The sequence below is a fragment of the Lissotriton helveticus genome, chromosome 9, assembly GCF_964261635.1.
Source record: "Lissotriton helveticus chromosome 9, aLisHel1.1, whole genome shotgun sequence".
NCBI lineage: Eukaryota > Metazoa > Chordata > Amphibia > Caudata > Salamandridae > Lissotriton > Lissotriton helveticus.
The window spans coordinates 888700571-888721142 of record NC_136070.1 but is presented as its reverse complement, the minus strand read 5'-3'; the positions used below and the strand labels follow the sequence as shown (position 1 = coordinate 888721142).

Sequence of the window (20572 nt, the reverse complement as noted above, 5' to 3'; positions counted from 1 at the left end):
GCATATCACCGTATGCTCAATCAGGCTCCTCTTGCCGGATTACACACTATAACTCTACTTCTCTTCAGTGTCTATGATCCTTTTCCAAACGGATGTTTCACAAATCCTTTATTCTCGAATCACTCACACAAGATGAACTACATCTGCACACACATGGTATTATATTAAGGTACTGCTGAAAGATTAAAATCAGAAATGACAAGAACAGAGGGAATAGGTTAGTCCCCCACAAAAGACAGCAGTGTTTGTTACCAAACAGAGGAGACTCTGCATCATGTTTTTGTTTTGGAGTTTTATATAGCGAGAACTCGACCCGAAGGTATCAGAGCGCTTTTACATGAGCATCAGTTGCGTTACAGATGGGCACATTCATTTTGGTAGGTATGGGGAGGTTAAGTAATTTACACAGAATCACAGGATGTTGAGCCTCCCCTCCGAGACTCGAACTCAGTTCCCCAGCTTCAAGGTTGACGCTCTAGCCATTAGGCCACATCTTCTCCCATGGTTCATGTATCTTTGTAAGCAGTAGGCACATAGCAGCCAGCTACTAAAAGTGATTTGAAGCTTGAAAGGAGCAGATATCAAAATGTGGCTAATCTTTCTGTGCTTTGTTCCCCGTTCAACCCTCTTATTCCAGAAGTTTTGTCTGACTCAGCAACTGGGAAATATACATTGGGCAATGCACCATGCGAAACACATGATGCTACAGAGTGACCAATGCTAGAAGCCACGACTGCAAACCATGTCCAGGAAACTGGCCAAGAACAGAGGATATTATAGTTTATAAACCCAGCATGTGGCTACCAGATGGTCCAACATCTGCCCGGCTCTAAGCATGAGTGATGCATTACTTTGGTTACAGCTGTTGTTCCTGGGTTGAAGACTGAAGTGGAGAATGCAACCACGCTGCGTAGGTCAGGCCCTCTCTCCTCCCCACTGTTTGGGAACTGTAGTTCCACGGAAGGGCTAGTACCCACGCCATCTTGGATGATGCAGTCATCAGGCAATTCAAAGTCAACGTGTGGAGCATCTTTGCACAAATCCTTGTCACCCACAATATCCCGTTTCCTGTGCACTCATATTCTGCTCAGAATCACTCGCCTCAACTTTTGATCAATTTGTCCTCTGTATTTAAAGATTCAGGGCTGTTGTTCTCATTTTGCTGGGAACCGGACCTTTTTTCTCAGCGGGAGCCGCAGTTTTGATAATGATGATAGAGTAACATGTTTCCACATTTCAGCACGTGGAATGAGGTTACTCTTTCTCACGAAGGCATCACTTGATGTCACTTGAAAGCAATATTTCCATGGTTTAATCCCTGTACACCTGGAATCGGTCTCCCCTCCCTACGTTTTTCAGAAAAGACATTAACAACCTTAATTTAGCTCTCTAGTCATTGTCTTCTTCAGCCTGTGATGTCCCTAAATGGAAAATACTTCTTTATTCACAGACCTCACCCTAGAACAAAGTGGCCGGGTTCAGCCAGGGTCTTGAGAGATCACATTTATTGGTGGTTTAAAGTTACTTTTCTAATGACAGGGAACCGCAAGCGATGTGGAGTTTTTACCACCTGTAATTCTACCAATGGTTTTACAAGGATGTATGACATTACAACGCATGCTTTTACCACGCATGCCTTTACAACGCGGTTTTTACAACGCATGCCTTTACAACGCCTAGCGCTTTGGGGTGCTGGATAGTGAATAGTTTAATTTACTATTCCAACTCCAGTCCCCGTGGATAGTAGGGAAGGTGTTGTATAGTAAATTAAATCTATTCCCTATCCTAGAGCGCCCCCCCAGCGCAATGCGTTGTAATGGTTTGTGTTGTAAAAGTTGCGTCGTAAAGGCACTGCGTGGTAAAAGTTGCGTTGTGAAGGATGTTTCCCATTTTACAAGGACAGCTTGCATATCACTAACTGGTAGACTATTTCTTCATATATAAGTTTCACACAATATTCACCCACACCAGACACATACCCACCACCTTATTTCATTCTTCTTCAACAATCCCATAGATATAAGCTAAAGGGTACAATTGAAGTGTCTTCCTGTTCCTCAATCATTTTGAACATATTAAGATACTATGTCCTTGCATATGTAGTGGACATGTGAGTGTGTTATTTGGATTGATAAAAGATAGTGAAGGGATAAAGGAGGGAAGGGTTTGCATTTAATTAGCGCTTGCTACCCCTGATGACGTGTCAAAACGCTTTTCGGTGAGTAGCATGCTACTCTGGAACCCAAACAGGATTAGTGGGGAATTGGTATAGGGAAATATGAAATTAATTGGAGCGGTGGACATGTTAGTCTGTTAGTTGGATAGAAAGCTACTGGAGTATTTTGGAACACACTGTTGTAAATATATTACTAACATAGGGCCAGATGTACGAACACATTTTCCTATAGACACTGAATGGGTAAAACTGTTTGATACATCGGGCCCATAGTGTGTTAGTACACTCTGATTTACAGACAGCACGTTTTCCATTGAAATGGCCATAAATTTCCACTCACTTGCAGTTTTACTGATACAAATATATAGTACCAGAATAATAATATGCGGAAATCAGATCTCTGCAAACATTTATCATTTTCACATCGCCAATTTATGTCTCTTGATTTATTTTTATCCTTTTAAAATATTTTTTTCTCTTACACTGTGAATGACAATAAAATGTGAATAATTTGTTCTTTCTTATGTATTGATATATCCTGAAATATTTCCAAAGTTCATTGATAGATATTTACATTTTTCCGAGTTAGGAAAAAAACTGACGTCCTACAGCCTTTCCTTTCACACTTCCTGTACTGCAGCAGGATTGTCTGTTCACTTTACTTTTCTTTCGCTCACTGCAAAGTCAAAGGAATTGTAAACACTAATCCCCATATTAAAAGAATGAGCTTTTTTTTTTGTTTTATATAGCGCAAACTCGACTCGAAGGACAGACTGACACATTAATTTTGTATGGCATGGGGAGATTAAGTAATTTGCCCAAAATCACAGGATGTTGAGCATCCCTTCAGAGACGAGAACCAGGTTCCCCAAACCAGGTTCCCCCGCTTCGAGACTGACCAGTCTAGCTGTTATGCCACATCCTCTTGACATTTGACCTTTGTCTATGAACGCACATCAAACGTGACAAAGGAAAAACAAAATTTAAAGGCATCTTTATTGCTTATTCATCTTCGGAACTCCATCATGGTAATTGTTGGTGTGCTACAGCTCCCCCAGCACCTCTACTTGCAGGACCTATGGGGAGGGGGCAGCAGAGGGGGGCTTTAGAAGAATGTTGTGTGGACCCAGCAGAAAGAAGATTTCAGTGAGTTCATTACACTGCAGTAGCTCGAGTATGTGGTATTACGCCCAGAGCTGCTGACAGTGGAACTGGGGAACCAGGTTTTGAGTCTCGGCATCAACTCAACATCCTATGATTCTGGGCAAATCACTTAATCTACCAGTGCCTAAAAAATGAGTGCGACCTTGTGTAATGTAACTGGTGCTTGTATAAAGCGCTCTCATGCCCTTGGGTGGAGTTTGCGCTGTATACATCTCTAAATAAATAAATTTCCATTGCTCCCTCCTCTCTCTCTTATGTTCTGCTTCTTCTCTCAGTACTTTTTTATCAATATTTTCGGTAATATATTTCTAAGCATTTTTGAATGATGAATTTCAATGACATTTCAAACAAATGTGATTTAGAGGAACTTGGTAAACAAACCTACCCTTGCATAAAGCCTCGTGAGTACAGTGTGCTGCCATGCAGCCTCTAGTCTCAAGACCCTCCTTCTATTCTCTTTATCCCTTGACCAAGGAGGACTGGCTGTACCTTTAGAAGTATTCACCATCATCCATCAAAACTGGGGCAGCCAGGGAGTAGGCTGCTTTGCTCCCGGTGAAGCGGGAGCATTTTGCTGATATATACAGTGCTTTAAATGAGTCGGTAATCTGCGGTACGGAGTACCGGCACTTTTTTATTTTGAGAGGGAAAGTCCCGGCACTTCTCAAGCCAGACGTAATACTTTTAATTAGAGAGTACCAGCATTTCTCACAAACTTCTATTTTCCATTTCAAGCACTGGATATGTCCACCATATTCATGCTATTTCTGGTCGTTATAAATTGTTCTTTCGCTTCCCTCTTTCTCCTTCCTGTAGCTTATCAGACACATTTTGAGATCTCTCACGGATATTCACACTTCCCCAGCACCGCCAAAAGCTGAGACCTCACTTCCAGTTAAAAACAAAAGCAATTGGCCAACTTTTTATCAGTAAAAACAAAACATTTTGCAGCATTGTCAGTTGTATTCAGAACATGCCCTCTGACCTCTGAGTGCCTGTGCTGGTGCACAGTTGAAAATCTGGAACTGCCATTTGTGCTGATCCCCACAAATCCCAAAATGATGACCTGACACCACTTTACCTCCTCAGTAATCACCCTCTACTTTAACACATTCCAAGTACTTAAGTCAGAGCCTGACAGTGACAGATGCCTGGGGCAGTTAAGTGACCGGTACTGCCATAAACCTGCCAGTTGGTCAAAAACCCCGGCTTATGTGGGACATAGCCAGCTATCCGTGTAGGCCACATAAAACATAAAATGTGTATTTGTAAAGCACACATTCACCCAAGGGTATATTGGTGCTGGATAACAGATGTTCATTGATACCCAACGGTAACTATTTTATCGAACTTAGAAGGATGAAAGGCTGAGTTGAACAACCAGGATTTGAAGCTGTGGCCATGAGGTCAAACACAGGTCCCTAGAGTGGATGCATTAGTACACTAAGCCACTGTTCCAGCCACATCACCTTTGTTAACGATGCATTTCACCATGTGTCAGGACAAACCATGTGTGTTCACTCAGTAATGCTGGGAAACATCCTTTACAATGAAACTTTTAAAACGCAGTGCTTTTACAACGCAGGTTTTACAACGAAAACCATTACAATGCATTGCGCTGGGGGGCGCTCTAGAATAGGGAATAGTTTTAATTTACTATCCAACACCTTCCCTACTATCCACGGGGACTGGAGTTGGAATAGTAAATTAAACTATTCACTATCCAGCACCCCAAAGCGCTATGCGTTGTAACAGCATGCGTTGTAAAAACTGCGTTGTAACAGCATGCGTGGTAAAAGCATGCGTTGTAACGTCATACAACCAGTAATGCTGCAAGCACAGACTACCCTCTCAGGGTCACATCCATGCCAAGTGGAACCAAGAGCTGTCATACATTTTTATGGCTGGTGGGGTGTGGACATTCTCAAAACATTTCACCTTTCACATGATACAGGTTGGCTTAATGGATTAATTACTGAAAGACTTTGGGATGTACACTAAGTGTTCACAGAATTCCATGCCCGACGACTTCATTCCCAATAATACATGGTTCGTGCATGGTGCTGACTGGAGCTGCACAACTACAATCTGAAGGAGTTCAATTACACTCGAGCTAGAATCCAAATAGATCATCCACTCAATATGGCAGTCAATATGAATTCAAAGGATTGAAGCCTCTCAAATAGTTCTACTTTTTCTGTTAAGATGGTGTATTCTCAACCATGTACAGCCTAGAGTTGGGACGTGCCAATGTCTAGACAATTGAGACTTTTGGGTCCACCATTACACGCACCCTACACAAATATACTGAGCCATCCTTGCAGATCCATGTCACTCTACATGAAAGGTTCCCTGTGCTTAGAGAAGTTTTAGGGTAGGGTGTGCTTTATAAATGTTTTTCATTTAATTTGCTATTGATACTGTACCTCTGCTCAATGGAGGCATCTATCACATTCACAATTCCATATGAAAGACACTTGTACTGGGATGACGGTGTACACACTAGCCCACCAGCTAAAATACCTACATTATATGACCAAAGATTAATAAAAAGACCACCTCACAAAGAAATCCTATACTTCCTCAAGTCCCTACTTGGTTTAGCGAGTATCTGCTCCAGTAAAATACATACATTATATGACCACTGATTAATAAAAAGACCACCTCACAAACAAATCCTATACTTCCTCAAGTACCTGCTAGGTTTATCGAGTATCTGCTCACCTGCACGGTACAGAGGTAGATTGGGTAGTCTCCACCAGACCCCGGCTCCCAGGAGATCTCTAGTGTAGTCGAGGTCCGGGACACCAGCTGCAGATTCTGAGGTTTCCTGGGCATCACTAAGTGAGAAAGAAGACAAGGCTTTAACATCTAAATTTATATGAAATGGACACCAACGTGACCATCTGTCATACTGTAATAGTAGTCCTCGGGCCTTATGGGTGTCTACAATTCACAGGACCATGCCCAAATTTACAGAAACAATAAATATTGGCTTAAGTAGAATCCTCTCAGGCATGGGGCTTATGTTATTGCGTCGATTTGGGGGAATCGAATAATAGAGGATGAAGTAACAAGTGTTGTAAAAGGGCTTGCATACATCTGAAAACATAGTGAAATATGAAATTAGGTTTAATAAATGCCTGGATCCAGCCCTAAACACTGCAGAAAAGGATCATAAAGTTTATATTCTGAGATACAGATTCTGCCTCTCAATAAAGAAAACAAGCATTAGGCAGAGCACAGACTTTGCATTGATCTGAGCTCAAAAATATGCATAACTTAGTAACTATAAGAGTATACATGTACATCAAACTGAGTCCTTGAGATTGTCTATATCATCAACCTCAAATTAAGGTACAACCTATTTCATCCAACTTGCTTGCAATAAGGATCTGTCTAATCCTGCTCATTGTTAGGGAGGATGTAAATCGCACATTTTCGTTTCAGGATGAGCATATCTCAACAAACTCAATTGAAGAGGGGACGCATAGCAAATTCTTACAACTTTCTCAAAATTACTCAAGGGGAAGATGTTTGTTGGTCAATACCACTCAGCCTAACCTATTACAGATATATTGCATAGGTCAATGTAATGGAGGGCAAATGACTTCTAGATCAGACTCAGGAGGAGTTGACCTTACTCTAAAAGGTCTACAGGGGCTACTTTCTTACCCAGTTCACTTTGAAAAACAGTAGATATCATCCAGGTTAGGCTAAAGAATTGCTTATTCCAGGGGAGTGTATAAATCCTTCAACTTGGCATAAGTGAGGAGCTAGTGTTTTGAACTCATCCAAAACAGGAAGAGTGGACTACATGACCCAATTCAGTATTCAGGACTTCTGTCATCACATTTAACTTAGCAGGGATCTTTGCATATCCACCCAGTATTCATAAGAGATATTCATCCACCCCTGGGACTTTATTGACCAGGGTAATTTCTGTACCATCCAATGCAGGCTAAGGAATCAGCCGTGGTGTCTGAATTACCCTTCTTAGCTAAAGCGATAACCTCTTCTATCCAACCAAGGAAAATGGACTGTTGCAGTGATTAGGTTGATTCTGTATGGAGTTTTTTTTTATGGATTTCGCTTTAAAGAGAATCCTAACTAAACAATGCAAGTCTACGGCACTAAGTGAAGCCACTTTAATCTAACATGAAAAGGAAGATCTAGCATTGTCTCTAAAAGAATTCTTATCTCACAGAATCGTTTTAATGGGATAACATATCTTGCTCAACTTTACCAAATGGAATTGTCTTATTCATCCCAACCCAAGGGAGGCCCGCCCATACAAGATAGCCCTGAATGCTTTCTTTGTGTGGTGGAATGTGGCTTACTGAATTATGAGTGTGACTCAGTTGAGTCAGGGGGTCCGATTATTTACGGTTCAATGCACAGCTGCCAGTCCTTGCACCGTCTCCCCACCACCACCTACCAGAGAAGTGAGAAAGGCGTGAGTCACCTGAATGCGCTTGCTTCTTAATCCGGTGGAACTAAACCAGCCCATTAAACATCCTCCACAGGCTTGAATCACAAAGGCAGTGTTTAATCTTGGCGAGAACTCATGTTTCCAGTTTGAGGGCTCAGTTGCAGTCCAGGGCTGGCTCTTAAACGACAGATCCACTTTTCATAATAGCGGCTCAAATGAATGTGTTTTTCTAGGTGTGCTGTTGACAGGCAAACAGCTCCTGCCTTCGCCTAGTGGTTTCCAGAGCCACTTTCATGATAAATTCTGAGTATAAAATGGAGCCAAATATGTCTGTCATGGTGGAAACACTAAATCTAACTGTGGCTTCTAATATGCCCCGTGTGATTCCTTGAATAGAAAATAAATGTTATACTGTCCATAGGAATTAACCAAGAGGACCCCCAGGTTTGCCAGGTGTCAATCCGCGGTCTGTCTGTGATTTGTCAATGTATACTTTGGGTATGAGGACTTAATATGTAAGTGGATCAGAGAGATCTGCCCAATGAAAAGCACTGGACCACCAGCCACAAGTTATATTCACTTTATTTAGGTGTTAACTGGTCAGATTTCTGCAACCCACTATTGTCACAGTTGTGTCACATATGGTGGGAAGTTATGTCAGAATTTTGCAATTATGGTAAATATAGCTCTTTTAAAGTCTTGCGATGACAGAGCCACTAATACTTTGAGTAAAAGGTTGTTTTTGAGTAGCAGGTGCCTGGTTAGACAGAGCCACTAATGCATTGAGTAAAAGGTTGTTGTTGAATAGTAGATGCCTGATTAAAATTCTTACTACAGGGTCATACCAGGCCAATTTGATGCAGACCACGAATTGAGTTGAAATAGGTGCTCAGTAATGAGGATTATTTTTAAGATTAAAAAATTTAGCTTTTTTAGTAAATGCCACAAGGGCCACGTTAATTGCCTTGTTTTGAAAGATGGAGCTACTAAGGCCACTGGAGATTGAGAAAAGGTTTGCTGATAGCCCACTTAGCAATTATTTTGTCTCAGCGGAGGAAAGTTGGTCACTGCTTTTGTACAAGTGTAAGGACTGTTTTTGTGGCTGATCTGATAAATCCATTGGGTCTTCTTGGTGAATGTGAGTTCAGGTAAAAAATAGGGGGACTTATTTACACTTTTTAGATGGGAAAAAGTGACGTAACGTCGGCGCAAGAGGCTTGTGAATAAGCCCCAGGATTCCTTTTTACTGCTCGGATTTGCCTTTGGTCTGGTGAAGGAAAGTAGGACACATGACGTACTACACCAGACCATTCGAGGAGGATGCTGTTAAAACTATCATTTGAATAAGGGAGCGTGTGACGTTTTCATTACGCAAGCAAAGGCTTTCGTAAGTCTACTTTATTGTTTTACCCATTAGCAGTTAACTGTTCCTCCTATTATTGCACCCTGGTGTAGTATTTCCAAGCAAACTGGCAATATTTCCGCCAAAGTGGTAGCTACAGCTCCAAATAGATGTGTTGTTTTCTCACTGATTCACTTTAAACCATGTTTCTTGATATTTTGAAACGGAATGGAAGTTGCTCATCTATTTGTCCTTCCGAAAGACATGTCCTGATTTTAACATGAAATCCCTTATGCAGAAAACTCTGCAAACCATGAGCGATAATCACCACTAGGCGCACCTTTACATTCATTACAGGTGGTTGAAGTCTGCTCACAACTGAGGGGAACCCTTTTACTCTCTCTATCTCCCTGAACTAGACATAAGTAAAGTAATACAGGCTTGATTAAGCTTTACTTGAGTCAAATGACTGACTCTACTCTGGCTTGGCCCTTTATGTTTTAATAGAGCGGGGGCTGGTTTTGGTATCGGTGTACGTATCATATTTGTACATAATTTTATTGTACCAGAAAGATTTGGGTAGTAGTGTTCCCTAAAAGAGAAACGTCCGCACATTCCAGAGATAACTATGTATACGTGTAGTATCAACAATTGCTTCACGAAGTCTAGATTAGGGTGCTCAATTTACCCTCAATACACCAACTACCCAGTGGCGTTAGTTGTACACAGAGTGTACATCCAATATGCACAAAGTTTTTTGGGGAGGTTAGAACAGCACACCTCTCATTATATCATCAAATTTTAATATGACTACATTAGACCTGAACATATAGACAGTCAAAAACGAAAGTTATTTTGTATTTTGTAGCTTGCAAGCTGGGAAGTTTTAATGAAGTTTTTTTAATAAAAGAATATCAAGACCATCGCACGTTTTGGATCCCTTTATATAAAAATACAAAATAACTTTCGTTTTTGAGTTTCTATATGTTCAGGTCTAATGTAGTCATGTTGAAATTTGATGATATAATGAGAGGTGTGCTGTTCTAACCCCCAAAAAAAACTTTGCATAATTTTATTGTATACTACTTCAGTGAAATGTTCACTAACCTACCTTTTTCACCTCTACCTTAAACTGTTCTAGCACGTCTTCCTCTATCTATCCACTTTTGAAGCCAACTGGAGTCATTGTAGGATGATGGTGACTTTTGTTCCAAAGTGGTGTATCCATATCAAGACCAGTTTGTTATCACGCAGGGGACACTTGCAGTATGTGTATCACATGATGAATTGTAGGGATGTAGCTTGGTCAATACGATTGCAGCGAGGGTGTGAGCTTCAGATTTCCCGACAAACAGGCTTGCATATAATGCTAAAATAATGATATGCCGAGCAGGGCGCATAAGAGGGTTGTAAGGGGCAGCCGAAAGGGAGAGGAATGCGGATTGGTATGAGTACCATGTGAGAGAAACACAATAATCAATAAAATAATCAAAAAAAATTAGGACTTTCAAAACAAAGATAAGAGAGAGTGTGAGGGTTTTTGTCAGTGTGTGAATGCAAAAATCCCAGGTGAACTCCAAAAGACATCTCACCATACCCAACTTAAAGCACCTGTACCCAACTATTCATCAGAAAAAACATTTACTAAGGGGTGTAGTATCCCAAACACCCCCTTCCTGAAGCTACGCCTCTCATGAATAGTGCAGAGTTCATTCCGTAAGTTGGGTGAAAACCCAATTGGGAAGCTTTGATGATCTCTTACTGGACTTCACGCTGTTAAATCCTTCATAATTTCAGAAGGTGAGCCAAAATACATGTTACATGTGTACAGACTAATGCACCTTACTACTAACATACTAGGAACCATAAGCTTATGCAAAGCTTCTCCCTCTTTCTCTCCAACCTTCACTAGTATGTGAAGCAACACAGTCATCCACAGTGACAGGAACAAGAAGAAGTATTTACGAGAGGGCGAACTGTATTGCGGATGTCTCTCAGGTCTATCACCCAAATAGAAGAACATACAGCCTGATTCATGAAGGTAAATGCGCTCGCAAAAGGGCCAGATTCTCAGAATCTGGCCCTTTGCGAGTGCAATTTTTGCATTTGGGATTCATCATCCCAAATGCAAAAATCGCTAATAAAGAATTAGCAAATATGCGAGGATTAGCATTTAAGGAATCTCTATTAGAGATTCCTTAAATGCTATTCATGACACATTTAAAAATTGCGAATTAGCAATTTTGGGCCGCTATTTACCGAGAGGTCAGACCTCTCGGTAAATAGCAAAAACTTAGAAAAATGCTTTTAAAAGCATTTTTCTAAGTTGCATGTTGCACACACACATGTCCCTTGGACATGTGTGTGCGCAACACCTGTTTCAATTAGCATTTCAGGGGTGCTACAGGGTGTCCTTTGGACACCCCTGGCACCCTTAAAATCGCTATCTTATTTGCGAGTAGCAAATTGCTACTCGCAAATAAGGGATACTCCACATTCATTCCTATGGGCGTTTTGGCCCATAGGAATGAATGGGGAGTTATTCCTTATTTGCGAGTAGCAATTTGCTACTCGCAAATAGAGAATATGTAGGAATCGCTATTTATTTAGCAATTCCTACATGAATACCGTTTTGCGAGTCCTCAATAGCGATTCGCTATGAATCGCTATTAGAGACTCGCAAAACGGTACCTTGATGAATCAGGCTGTAAGTTGGAAAGAACATGGAACACAGTGAGGAATTTGCTTACCTTTCACAGTCGCTGTTCGAGATGTGGTGACTCCTTTGTCATTATGAGCTTCGCATGAAAAGGTAGATGTTTTATTAAGACCTTGAAACAAAAAGAAAAAACATTAAATAGAAAACCCAAACAATTGCTTAGATTCATGCCACCTACTGTTTAAATCGTGTATCCAATTCTTTAGTCCTTAATTATTTGAAACCATAACAAAAGTAAAGTGTGAAATGAATATGTGAATACTGTGTATAAAAACAAACTCTATGCATGTTAGTGCCATGAGTTCAACTTGTTGATACACTATTGAAGACATGGCCACTTGTCCGTTATTGCAATCACTCATGTTTCTGCCTGAGCCGCCCACCCCTCTTGCGTGTTTTTTCTGTTTGCTCGTAAACAGAAAAGGGATCCAGACATATGAGTGGTGCGTAGATTTTCTTCTCTAGACGGTGTCCATATGACAGTTAGCTCAGGAGTAGCAAACACTTATATGAGGATAGAAGGGGTTGTGTGGCAAAATATGGAGCACTTTTTATTGACTTGTAATATAATATCCTTTGCAGAATACCAGCTACCAAAATATTGCTTAGGCTACCACAGGGCTAAAAGTGTATATTTGCTACTTTTTCCTCTACTTTTGATACTTTGTCAAGGTAAGGAGAAGTGAAACTAAGAATAGCAAATGTACACTTCCTCCTATATACTTATCTTGATCATATAGTGGATATCATAATATTGCAGGTTGATATAAAAAAAACTCCATAGAGCAACACCTGTGCATTGAGAGGTTCACGCAGTTTCTTAATGACTGTCTACACTTTCAGTACTACTCGTCTGTGCTATACCAATCCAATCCATTGAATTTGGAGATTGTACTGTGCACTATGATCAAACTTTTGATTTGGTATTTGAATGCAAAAGATTCAATGAGAAAACTGGGGAACTGAAGCCACTGGATAAAGGGACTGAAACAAATTTGGGCCTTGGAGAATGCATATGAGGATTCTAGCTACAGGTTTGGCTCTTACGTGCACTTTGACTGCTACTCTGTCTTCCCTCAGATGATACAAGTACCACAGCTTGCTTCCCAAAGACAATAATATCTCATCCAATTGAACTAATTACTGTAGCCCTCATTTATGAAAACATCGTTATCTTCAACTCTGTTCTTTAGAGGGAACCCAACCCACCCAGATACAAGAGTGTTTAATCTCACCTAGTGTGTCTCGAAAATCATTCTGAAAAGGCCGTAATTGCAGTCAAGGTCTGCCCTGGATTACTGTGTTACAAAATAAAAATAGCCCACTCCTTTAACACAGACTCTTCCATAACTCAAACACGGAGAAGAAGCTTCACCTTAAGGAAACACCTTCAGCCCTTGTCGTGCGCAAACGCCGCATTACTTAAAAGATGGAGTCAAACACTGCATGCAGCATTTGTCTATAGAAGATCACCACATTTATCTGAGTCAGAAGAGACAACTGCTCCACGCCTCGTTTTCAGGAGACACCTACATTTATCAGTCAGAAACGATATCTACGACATTCCTTACTTTTGGGAGATCACCTCACGGCTTATTTGAGACATCGACACGGCTATCAGATATCTCCATGTAGCTATGCACACTGTTTCAGCTCTGGCCCTTCATATCTTCATATAACTATCCACCTGCTGATTGATGGAGTTATGTAGTTGGTAGTGGTACAGCTCAACTGTATCAGATCACGACGTGTGAGTGTTAAATAACTTGTATAATTGTGATATGAACTGCAGAAGCTCCTTAGTGCAAAGGAGATGGGGGAGGGAGAAGAGAGAGTTGAAAATCCATGACTGAAAACTAATCAGTGGCACGAGGTCATCTGTTGTGCTGCAATCCGTGAGAAAAAGAAATGTATCAAAGGAGGAATGGGAACGGAGTCCCAGCCCGCCTACTTGATGTTGAGGCCTGAGGACAACCTCTACAGGTGTGCAAAATTTACATATTTTCCAGATGCGTAATTTGGGGAAATTACAGAAAAATTACGCAAAATTGCATGAAGTACAAACCAAGTATTTTTTTACCCTCAGCATAAGAAACACAAGTGCTGTGAAGCGTGTGTTCTGTTCATTTGCATTGTTCCCATACTCCCACAATAGGATTTTTACCAGAATGGACTTTAAATTAGATGACGTGGCTTAATTAGAGTGTCATTTGGAAAAAGTCACATAACAAACATGATATGGAATGGCAGATATTACACAGGATTACTCCAGCATAGGGAAGATTTCCCCCACGCCCACCTACTACCAACTACATTTCACAAGTGGTTTCTTAAGCAACGAACAAGCATCACAATTCCAGGTAAAAGTTCAATGTTAAAGGGGCAGGAAGTAAACAGATGTCACGTGATTGAATTAAAAGTGGCAGGCAGGCCGAGGGGCAATAAAGAGATGCACGCGGAGAAATTAATCATTAATACGGTCAAAGCCCCTTCAGTCAGAACAATGCCACAAAGAGAACCTGTTCCCTTCCCTCACCATCTGCAAATTCCTGCACTCCCGAACCCCTCCTTCCAGGAGACGGGCAGGTGTTATTGTTGAAAGCAGCCCCTGGAGCCCGCTGACAATTGAATGATTCACGCCCTTTGAAACCGCGGTCATGATACAATTAAGAACAGAGGCGGCTCGGCCTCTGAGTCACTCCCCCGGGAGCCCCACCCCTCTGTGACTCAAGTTCAAGGTTTCCCCGCCGGCCTCCGAGGGCCTCGAGTACCCGGCCTTTCACCGAGGAGGCCTTTGACTCTTTCTTGCTCGGAGTAGATGCTGTGCCAAGCTAGGCCTCCCTCGGGCGGAGTCATACAGCGCTTTGAAAACAGGTGCACAAAAGGCAGCGCCCGTTGGCGGGGGACGTCAAGTGTACACAGGTGCATAGATCGAAAGAGCTCTTTAGAGAAGTCTGAGGTACATTCCGAGCTTTAATTAACGCTATGCTCAGGGCTTAGAGATGTAGAAATCACTCCTTCAGCTGGTGCAGTGTCACTGGGTTTAAGGGGTGTGATTGTAGAGCTGCCACCTGTCCTGTATTTTACTGACCTGGCCTGCATTCAGGGCCCGTCCCAGTGCTTAATTTGTAAAAACGTAAATGCCAAGGCCTTCTTCAGGAGAAATTGCAACTTAAACTACCCATTGCCCTTGCCAATGTTGCTAATAACTGTACCAGCACATCTACTTGTCATCACCAGGGTCGGATTGGTAAGGCGGGCACTCGGGCAATAGCCGAAGGGCTGGTATCCGAGTTTCAGCTGTGGGTTGCTTTTTTGGGCAGCGTGGGGCCGATTTGGGGGGTGTCTGTGTTGTTCGAATGCCGCCAGCGGCCCAGTGGGTGCCTGAGTGGCCTTTCTGGAGGCAGATGGGCGTCCATTACCTCCAGGGCACAAGTTGTAAAAAAAGAAGTGGGGGGACGCTGTCGTCACAACAGGAAGTGACGTCACGAAAGGTGGCTTGCACCATCAGACTCATTGCCTCCCCTCGCTCACCCCTTAGCAAATGGAGCCACACATTCACTCTTTGGCCTCTCTGGGACGAGATCTCGCCCCAGAGAGGCCAAAGAGTGAATGTGCGGATCCATTTGCTCCAGTTATCGAGGTCCCGGTAAAATAAGTGGGGGGACGCCGTCCACCCGCGTGGTACCCTGATTCGAGCCCTGATTACCTTCCTTTTATCAACAGGCTGAGGTGTCATTCCCTTTCTCTCGCTGGGCCGGCCCATTAAGGTATGCATATTGAGCAGGGGCAGGGAGACTGAGCAGAAGTGGCCTCACTTGTTTTCAGGTTTGTTTCACCGGTGTGAACTAATCCTTGTATTTTTTATATCTAAGTAAAGAAAACATGCCTCTGTTAGAGATCCCCCCTCACCATCTTTTTATAAAACTTCTCCGAAGCAGTGTTTTGCAGAAAGGCAATATGCTAATGTGGGTCACTTTTTTTTAGCGTGCCCTGGCCGATTTTTAATCCCAATCCAACCCTGGCCATAACGCTACGAAAAGTCTGACAATTCAGACCATCCCAGGTCCCCAAAACTTCAAGAAGAGCTTAGTCTGCAGGTATCCATTGTTTTTAATGAATATGGAATTAATATTCAACTGTTGTTATGCTCACCTCTAGATTTGACAAACAACGCCGCCATGTGCAGACTGTTATAAATGCTGGTGTTGCCAATTAAGTGCCAGGCACTGGAAACCACCAGCTCCAGTCAGCCATGCCATCTCCTTAATCAGATGCTACCCATCCCAAAGTCCAAACGGAGGTCTGCATTAGTCTCTTTCCATGGAGGTAGGAGAAACGGTGTATCGGTATGCCTGGTTATGAGCCATGTGAAGAGGGGGTGACTACTGTAGGACCACATAGGCATGTGATGTATACAGCAAAGGTGTGAGGGATTATAGAATCATGCAGAGTCCAAAATACAGGTAGGCAAATGCATGAATCATTTCAAGCACTATGAAGAGACATCTACCCTACTGTGTGTACATGGTAGTCAATGGAATTATGGATTTGAATTATCCACATTGGTAGAATGAATGACTGATTACTTGGTTGTGTGGCTGTGTACAGTAGAGAGTTTATGAGGGAAGCTATAGCACGATAATGGTGATAATGGTGTTTGAACTCTATAAGGTGTGTCAGTGTGCAGTTACAGAAGTATGTTAGTGCGAACTGTGCAGTGGGGGCCACCACAATCACAGGGTGGTGAGAACGCGGGAGGGGAAACATGGGAGGATAGCGCTGCTGGGTGTTTGGGGGGTCGCACGAGGATGTTACAAATAATATATTTAATTTTTAAAACGTACCTTTAGCTGCCGGCCGCCTCCGGCGTTGTGCCGCCTCTCCACTTCCTGGTCCCAGCTGCCCATGGGACAGACTCCCATCCCATCCCTGTGCTGCAGAGCAGCACGGGTGTTGGCCGCATCGGGCTAGAAAGATGCTCCGCTCAGGCCAGAGGATCTGTCGGGGTTTCTCCAGCCCGGCTGCTCAATGAAGCCGGGCTGGAGAAACCTAATTGCACATGTGTGTTTTGGTCAGTCTGAGATGGCCGGTCCTAACACACATGAGCACTTAGGGAGTGCACATAGCACTGCTCCTCCCTCCACCCATGCCTCGGCCCGCCCCTCCCTTCAGCGCTGGCTCAGAGCCGGCAAATGCCAAATAAAATGATGCAAGAACATTGTTCTATTTTTCATTTGTTGGCTCTGAGCTAGGTAGTGAGGCTACGCTCCTCCGCCATTACGGAAGAGCCGCCACTGGAACTGTGTAGGAAGGGAGGGGGTAAGCAGTTATAGTAAATGGGTACATTGAGTGCTGTTATTAGGTTGAGTTCATCTGTTGACTTGTAGGCTTGTAGGTTTTCAACTCCATAAGTTGGGTGTCAATGTGTACCTTAAGCATTATGGGGTTTTATGAAAGTATTGATAGAGTGCCCAGAAACAGCATTTTATGGATTCATACCAACAATATGCAAGTTACGAGTGATAGCTTGTAGCATTGTAGAGCTGTATGAACATTATAGGGAGCATGTGAGGGATGGCTCATGACTTTATATATTGGTACAAACAATATATGGATTATTTAATACAACTCCTGTTGCATTATATGTTTTTGGGAATGCTATCGCTGAAGAATATAAGAGACAGTTCGTGGCATTACAGGTTTGTCCGAACGCCACAGGCTGGTGGGAGAACCTACTTATGACATCATAGGTTTCTGTGAATGCGACAGTGCGGGATATAGAGAGAGCTGGAAAAATATAAATGCTGTTTGAGTATATTTCTGAAAATACAAATCTGTTCATGGAAAGAAAAAATGCTAATGCCGCAGAAAAGAAATAATTACGTATTCCTGGAAACCGCCTATTTGCTCCTGGCTGGGAATCAGTTAATCCCTTACGGAGGAGCCTGTGAAGCCTGGAAAGTGGAACCTGATATAGGCTCCACGTGTCCTGACTTCCAAAGTCAATTTCAATGTTAAAACCAATGTCCCTGTCTGCACTGGTGCCCAGTGGGTCTGTCCTCAGCTTCAGGTGCTCATGTGCCCGCAATTACCTCATTTTACGCTTGGCTAAAACCAGGATTAACTCTCTAGTCCTCAGCGGGCAGGACAACTGTGATCACCTATTTGGCTTTCCTCACAACTTCTTCAACCTATTTCAAATTGTTTTTCAACTTAGCTACAATTATCCTGTTTAACCAACCAATATCTAATATTCTTCTCCCGTGTAGTGTTATTGGGGATGGAAAAGCTCTGCAAAATGTAAACTTTCAAAGACAAATTCTGCAAAGATTTGGAGCTATGCAAAGAAAAGCTAAACTTGCCGATATAAAGCGTGGATATGTTTCCCTTCTTGTCTGGGTTCACTTAGAGTGAAATTCTACTCATAGAGGAGTGAATATTAATTTACAGCGCACAGAAAAACTTTGCACCGAGGAAGGTAAACTGGGGCTCTTTGCAAGCCTCATAAAGGGTGAAAATAGGGAACTTTGCAAAACATTGATGGTGAGAAAAAAAAAATTTGGACAGCCCTAATGAAGCATAACACCTGAGAATGTGTTGGGAAAACTAGGGAAAACACATAGGATTCTAATTATGCTCCATCCTGTGCTACTAAGATTACATGTTCGGCTAAATTCTTTGCACAGGCTACTGAGTGCAACATGGAGTTCACATGTACTGGTCCCATTTGGGCCCAAAAGACCTTTTGTCTTCCCAATCTGATCAAATAAGTTTCATTGACCGAGGATAATACCTATCATGTAAGCACTAGGAAGTAACATACTATTGCCGTATGCGCTGTGAGCTGAATGATTTTCAATCTTTTAAACAGTACCAAACCCACAGCCCGTCTGCGATGACAGGGGAAACAAAAACTTTAGTGGGAGAAATGTCGTGCCCCATAGTTCTGAGTGGAATAATTCGCTTCTTAAAGATTTTTTTTTGTTACAGAAACTTCGCCCTCAAGCTAAGTTGAATAAAGTTCAGAAAATGCAACTTTATGGGGTGCAAAATGTCTTGAAGTCTCTTTTGAAATTTTAATGTCACACAGCCATCCATATGTGCAACCCAGCTGGATGCAGGAAAAAGTAAAAATGTGCCAAGTTGGCTTTCAAATGAGGCATATTTTTATTGTTATATTTAAGGGAGGAGGTTTGGCATAGCAGCTAGAGATGCTTCGTTTGAAACATGGGGACCCAGGGTTGAAGCCTGACCTCGGTGCTTGGCTCCTCATCGAGTGATTCTGGGCAAATCAGTCAGAGCCTGATTTAGATATCGGCGGACGGGAGTATAAATCCCACTATGCCCTATGGGATTTATATTTTGGTATATCCATCACCGTTGTGACGGAGTAAGCCGTCTGCCGAGATCAAATTCAGGCCCTTAATCTCCCTGTGCCTAAATTTGTGTAAAATGTATTTGTGTATATACACCCAACTTGAAGTTCACAATCTTTGATTTTCCCTATCCCCTCATTTGGTATACAGTGCTCCATTTCTTCAGAGCTAGGTTTGCACTAAATAAATACCAATACATACATAATTAGCATTTGAATAGTCACATCTGCAGTTATTAGGCCATGACAGTATATGCAAAGCAAATGTGCCTTTTACATTTGACTGCATAAGAACTTTAGGCATAAAGGTGCCCTTGACACATGAAAGACCCACGTGTGCTGAAGGAGGGCATGAATACTGAAGGCTTGGCACGTCATCTTCGAAATTTAGACATTCTATTTATATAGCACTTTCCAAACCCTTGCAAGGCCTAAAGTGCTTTCTAGTGTAAATATGTTCAGAGCACAATACCCCTAAAACATTGTCACGTCCTAATCTGGGCCCCAGACTGTGGACATAACATCAGAAATGTGAAAGGCACCAAACTGCGGATAGTGCAGAGAGGCCATACCAGTGGCAGGATGTGTGCTATACAAACGCCAATAACACAACTTAACTTTCCTTCTGGAGGAATGGTTGTGGTGTGACTGACCGTCTAGTGAAACTTACAGTGAGCCGAGACACTCTGCCCTATGGGATCATTTGGAACATCTTCAACAGGTCAGAGCCCCTGGAAGGTCCCTGGACTGGGTGAGTATCAATCACATATCAGTCCAATAAGTGACTAAAGCCTCCACAACCTTCAGAAGCACCAAACTGTTGAGCCTACTCACTAGCTTACACACTAACAAAAGTCACATTGAATAAATTAAAAGCGTTTCAAATCTACATGCAAACTGTGCTTGTTCAGCAGAGTTTTGAGGAGTGTGATAACAAACAAACAAAAACTTTCCAGAGTTAAATGTATGATGCACGTGTTTTTAACCGGATCTCACTTCCTTAAACTGAACTGTGAACTTTCACTGCTGAGATGGCGATATTATTCTACAAGCCTTGTTCTCAGTGACCTGTTTTAGTGCCCAACACAAGTTTCTGCTGTGTAAGTGACGCCCTGAAGTGTGAAAGCACTTCCCTCGGTGGCTCAGGATGACCCACACTGCTGCACACTAAAAGTGCCTGCCAGGCAGAAAGGTGCAAAGAAGGTAAAAACTGGCTGCCAGTTCAACACAGTGACAGACATAGAAAAACTAACAGCTCCCCAACCAATGTAGGAAAATGACAAGGAAGAACAGCGGGGGTGGGGGGGCGGGTCACTGCATTACAATTATTGCATGCTGCATGTGATCTCTCTTGTATTCTG

At 42.4% G+C, this 20572-nt stretch overlaps 1 protein-coding gene across 1 annotated transcript in view; it reads right to left on the bottom strand.

Moving 5' to 3' along the window:
* Positions 1-20572, bottom strand: part of AXL (AXL receptor tyrosine kinase) — a 273286-nt gene that overhangs the window by 84809 nt on the left and 167905 nt on the right. Inside the window, exons 5-6 of the mRNA XM_078661048.1 lie at positions 11865-11945; positions 6065-6180 (exon numbers count right to left, since the gene is read on the bottom strand). Of these exons, the coding sequence (XP_078517174.1) occupies positions 6065-6180; positions 11865-11945 (197 nt within the window). The remainder of the gene's footprint in view (positions 1-6064; positions 6181-11864; positions 11946-20572) is intronic.